General features: G+C 47.6%; 1 protein-coding gene across 1 annotated transcript; it reads left to right on the top strand.

Annotated features, from left to right (window-relative positions):
• Nucleotides 1-665: 665 nt before the first annotated feature.
• Nucleotides 666-5,546, top strand: LOC106536085 (cadherin-7; the record flags this gene model as incomplete). The annotated part of the gene is given in 10 exon segments (XM_014033255.1): nucleotides 666-960; nucleotides 1,488-1,607; nucleotides 2,032-2,199; nucleotides 2,285-2,472; nucleotides 2,578-2,831; nucleotides 3,741-3,877; nucleotides 3,951-4,072; nucleotides 4,178-4,301; nucleotides 4,381-4,623; nucleotides 4,704-5,546. Coding segments are annotated over 10 exon segments (2,163 nt in total), but the record flags the coding sequence as incomplete, so codon positions are not given.
• Nucleotides 5,547-5,566: the final 20 nt, after the last annotated feature.

Raw genomic sequence — 5,566 nt, 5'->3', positions numbered from 1 at the left:
ACTTTGTACTGTATTTGGTTCTGGACATGTAAACGTGTCTCTGACAGGCTCTCTTGGTGGACCCTACACCTGGACGTCTGTACTTTGTACTGTATTTGGTTCTGGACATGTAAACTTGTCTCTGACAGGGTCTGTTGGTGGACCCTACACCTGGTTTTCTGTCCTTTGTACTGTATTTGGTTCTGGACATGTAAACTTGTCTCTGACAGGGTCTCTTGGTGGACCCTACACCTGGTCTTCTGTCCTTCAGTTTGTATTTGGTTCTGGACATGTAAACTTGTCTCTGACAGGGTCTCTTGGTGGACCCTACACCTGGACGTCTGTACTTTGTACTGTATTTGGTTCTGGACATGTAAACTTGTCTCTGACAGGGTCTGTTGGTGGACCCTACACCTGGACGTCTGTCCTTCAGTTTGTATTTGGTTCTGGACATGTAAACTTGTCTTTGACAGGGTCTGTTGGTGGACCCTACACCTGGTCTTCTGTCCTTTGTACTGTATTTGGTTCTGGACATGTAAACTTGTCTCTGACAGGGTCTCTTGGTGGACCCTACACCTGGATGCCTATCCTTCATTTTCTAATTGGTTCTGGACTTGCAAACCTCTTCAGAACCACACATCTCTGGTAGGTTCTGTTGAATTCTCTGGTTTCTCTGGTCCCTGCAGCTCCACTCTGAAAAGGATAAAGGTGATGGTCAAGTCAGATACTCCCTGAGTGGTGATGGAGCAGCATCCATTTTCACCATTGAGGAGGACACAGGAGACATCCATGCCACGAAGAGGCTGGACCGAGAACAGCAGGCCTACTACACCCTGAGAGTACAGGCCAGGGACCGGAACACCAACCTGCTGGTGGAGCCAGAGTCTCAGTTCATCATCAAAGTCCAGGACATCAACGACAATGCACCCAGGTTCCTGGATGGACCATACACCACCAAAGTGGCAGAGGGATCCCCTGTAGGTGGGTCAGGACAAGAACCAGTCTCAATGTTTCTGTGAAGTTCCTGCTGATAGTCCTACATTAAAAGTTTAGAACCAGGACAGAGTCACAATGACCATGACCCAGTCCCTGTTCGGATGCACACTCTCAGTGATCCAGGTGGTTTAAATCCAGCCTACCAATTCTAAATGTACCTGCAGCAGATTTAAAAGTCCTTAGGATCCTACCTATTGTTGTCTACACCTTCCATTGCAGTAAGAACTTTTAAAATATTGATTCCAATTTTCAACCAAAAATATCTTCCAGCAAAATGTTCCACCACTGCCCCACCCTCAGCGAACCCTCAGTGTTCCTGCTGGTTACGCTAAATAATCCAAAACTGATCTGTTGAAATCAATGAAAGGACTCAGCTAAATCCTGATAAATCCAGACCTAAACTCTGACACTAAGCCTGCTCCGACTCCTCAGGGTCAGACTGGACTTCTCAGATGGCTCCATGTGGACTCTGTCTGACTGTTTCCCTGACTCTGCTTGTTGTTTCTCTGCAGGAACGTCTGTGGTGACAGTAGTGGCAACAGATGCTGATGATCCAACCTATGGAAACTCTGCTAGACTGGTTTACAGTATCCTGCAGGGTCAGCCTTACTTCTCTGTAGATCCAAAAACAGGTGAGACCTGACTCTGCATCCCCCCGGCCCTCCCCTCACACCCACGTCAGATTACAGCGATTAACACAGATTACAGATGTTCTATCACGTCCAGACCTGCCCTGCTTTATTTCAGCACTCGGCTCAGATGCAGGGAGGGTATCAGTCACATGATTTACAGCAAAACCAGAACTGGATCTTTCAGACCTGCTGAGGTCCCAGAATGCTGAAAATCAAACCCAAACCAGGATAAACTAAAGGTTCTTCATCTTTTCCTTCAAGTGTTCAAGATGTGAAAATGGCAGTTCAGTCCAACAGTGAAACTCTGAAAGATGGTTCTGCTGTGAAGATCCAAACAGGACTGGACTCACTTGTTATGTTTATGGTGTAATCTGTGAAACCAGAGCTTCACGACTTCATGTGGACCATGTCCTCTTTCCTGCAGGTGTGGTCAGGACAGCTCTACCTAACCTGGATCGGGAGGTGCAGGACCAGTACCTGCTGGTCATCCAGGCCAAAGACATGTTGGGTCAGATGGGAGCTCTGTCAGGATCCACGACTGTCACCGTGACCCTGACTGATGTCAACGACAACCCACCTCACTTCCCACGCAGTGAGTCTGACCTCTGACCTTTACTCATGACATCATAGATCCAAATCCCCAGAAGCTCAGTGACAGCTGGACCTGTGTTCCACAGAAAGTTACCAGTTCATAGTCCCGGAGTCAGTCCTGGTATCATCAGTGGTGGCGAGGATCAGAGCTGTAGATCTGGATGTGGGTCCAAATGCTGAGGTGGACTACAAGATTTTGGATGGAGATGGACTTGGAACATTCAGAATTCAGACTGATCCAAATACCCAGGAAGGACTGGTTTCTTTACACAAGGTACTGGTTTGTTCCTGAGCAGGGACTGGTCCAGAACTGGTAAACTGAGGAAAGCCTTCTTTAGATAATTAGTTGATATCCAGTTCTAACTTCTGTTCCTCACAGACTCTGGACTTTGAAACTAAATCCAGCTACACTCTGAACATCGAGGCGTCCAATCAACATGTGGACCCCCGTTACCTGTTGGTGGGCTCATTTACTGATGTAACAACGGTCCTGCTGCTGGTGGGGGATGTGGATGAACCCCCGGCGTTCTCTGTCTCAGTCAGTCAGATGATGGTCTCAGAGGCGGCTCTGGTTGGATCTCATGTGGGATCAGTTTCTGCTCATGACCCAGATTCTTCCAACAGCCCAATCAGGTGAGACCAGGAGTCCACCACAAGATACCAGAACAATCTGTGACTAAAACAGAATACCAGAATACCAAAACACCAGAATACCACAATACCTGAATAGTGTAACACCAAAATACCAGAACACCAAAACACCAGAATATCACAATACCTGAATAGTGTAACACCAAAATACCAAAATACCAGAATACCAAAACACCAGAATATCACAATACATGAATAGTGTAACACCAAAATACCAGAATATCACAATACCTGAATAGTGTAACACCAAAATACCAAAATACCAGAATACCAAAACACCAGAATATCACAATACCTGAATAGTGTAACACCAAAATACCAGAATATCACAATACCTGAATAGTGTAACACCAAAATACCAAAATACCAGAACACCAAAACACCAGAATATCACAATACCTGAATAGTGTAACACCAAAATACCAAAATACCAGAACACCAAAACACCAAAATACCACAATACCTGAATAAAAACATACCGTCTTTCCATGAGTCTGAAGAGCTGTATGTCTGTCCATCCATCATCCATCATCCATCCATCCATCCATCCATCATCCATCCACTCATCCATTCATCATCCATCCACTCATCCATCCATCATCCATCCATCCATCCATCATCCATCCATCCATCATCCATCCATCATCCATCCATCATCCATCCATCATCCATCCATCTTCCATCCATCCATCATCCATCCATCTTCCATCCATCCATCATCCATCCATCTTCCATCCATCCATCATCCATCCATCCATCATCCATCCATCATCCATCCATCCATCATCCATCCATACATCTATCATCCATCATCCATCCATCCATCATCCATCCATCCATCCATCATCCATCCATCCATCCATCCATCCCTCGGTCTCTTGGTCTCTGCAGGTATTCCATCGACAGGACGTCAGACGTTGAGCATTTCTTTATGATTGACAGCAGTTCAGGTGTCATCAGCACGAACAGACGTCTGGACAGAGAGATGTGTGATGTGTACAACCTGACTGTCCTGGCCACTGAGACCTGTGAGACCCATGAGCTGTCATGTTGTGGTTTTTGATGTGACAGATCCACCTGACAGGAGTCTCTTTTTTTCAGTGGATTTGTCTCAGGTGGGGAAAGCTGTGGTTCTCATTTCTGTAATGGATGTTAACGACAATGCTCCTAGCTTTGCTATCAAGTATCAAACATCTGTTTGTGAGAACGCCCCACCTGGACAGGTAGACCTTTTTAATGCCTTCAGTTTATGAAGTTTAAAATGTAGCTTTGTGTTTCTGACCCCTACAACCTTTGGATGAAATGAGCTCATGTCTGTTGTGGTTCAGGTCATTGAAACTCTGAGTGCCGTGGATCCAGATGAGCCAGAGACCGGACACCACTTCCAGTTCTTCCTGGCAGCTAACGCTGCCATGAACCAGAGCTTTTCCTTCTCCTTGAGAGACAACAACGGTACCTTGCACCTGACGTGCAGATCACCTTGATGACAGGTGTGGTTTCAGTGGAACTCTTTCTTTATGTTTGTGCTCAGACAACACGGCGTCCCTGCTGGTGCAGCGTGCAGGTGTCCTGCAGCAGGACCTCCTCCTCCTGCCGGTGGTGATCTCAGATGGTGGCAGTCCGTCCCTCAGCAGCACCAACACGCTAACCGTTAGCGTGTGTACCTGTGAGCCGCAGGGAGCCCCCCGTGTCTGCAGGCAGGGGGTCTATCTGCTGACACCTGGCCTCAGTGTCCTCTCTGCTGCCGCACTCACCTGTGTGCTCACACTCTCAGGTACGGCCGTGACATCATCACTTATTATATGCATCCTAAGCTGTTATTGTGTCCATGGTAACGCCGTCCTGTCTCCTCAGGTGTTGTCATGGTAACCGTTGTCCTAAGACTGAGGAGGACAGAGTGTCAGACGGTGGACAATGAGCCAGTCCTCCAGGAGAACATGGTTTGTTACGATGATGAAGGTGGAGGTGAGGAGGACACCAGGGCCTTCGACATGTTCACTCTGACACACCTGAACCTGAGGGGCGGGTCCAACCACACACACCTGAACCTGAGGGGCGGGTCCAACCAGTCCAGGACTCAGAAAACCAGTCTGTTCCAGGAGTTCCTCAGGGACCAGCTCCAGGAAGCAGATCTGGACCCGACGGCACCACCCTTAGACTTCCTGCAGACCTACGCCTTCGAAGGCCACGGCTCAGTAGCTGAGTCTCTGAGCTCCCTGGACTCTCTGACCTCACTGGACCCGCTCACCCTGCTGGAGTCTGAGCACAGCTACGCCTTCCTGAGGGACTGGGGACCCAGGTTCAGGAGGCTCGCAGACCTGTATGGACACACACAGAAAGTGGGCGTGGCCTCAGACCACAGCTGAGTGGACAACAGGTGTGTGTTTACAGGTTTTCTCCATTATTTAGACACATGTTCTGAAAGCTGTCAGAACTGAACACACCCCTCATTTTACTGCAACAACAATGTGTCACACAACAGTGTTCACCCTGAAATCACCACAAAACAAACAAAACAAACACAATAAAATGTTGTGACCATGTGGTCTCTGAGATTATGACCTCTGGTCTTCCTCATCCTCTTCTTCCTGTCCTCTACAGCTAACGTTCTGATGCTAAAGCTAATCTGTGACAGGTGTTTGCTCATGTGATGAGAGTGTGTGTGTTGTAATCACACACAGTGTGTTGTAATCACACACAGTGTGTTGTAATCACAC

This window comes from Austrofundulus limnaeus, unplaced genomic scaffold (assembly GCF_001266775.1).
Source record: "Austrofundulus limnaeus strain Quisiro unplaced genomic scaffold, Austrofundulus_limnaeus-1.0 Scaffold1677, whole genome shotgun sequence".
In the NCBI taxonomy this organism is placed as follows: Eukaryota; Metazoa; Chordata; class Actinopteri; order Cyprinodontiformes; family Rivulidae; genus Austrofundulus; species Austrofundulus limnaeus.
The sequence above is the reverse complement of the archived record's forward strand: the minus strand, read 5'-3'. Positions and strand labels throughout refer to the sequence as shown.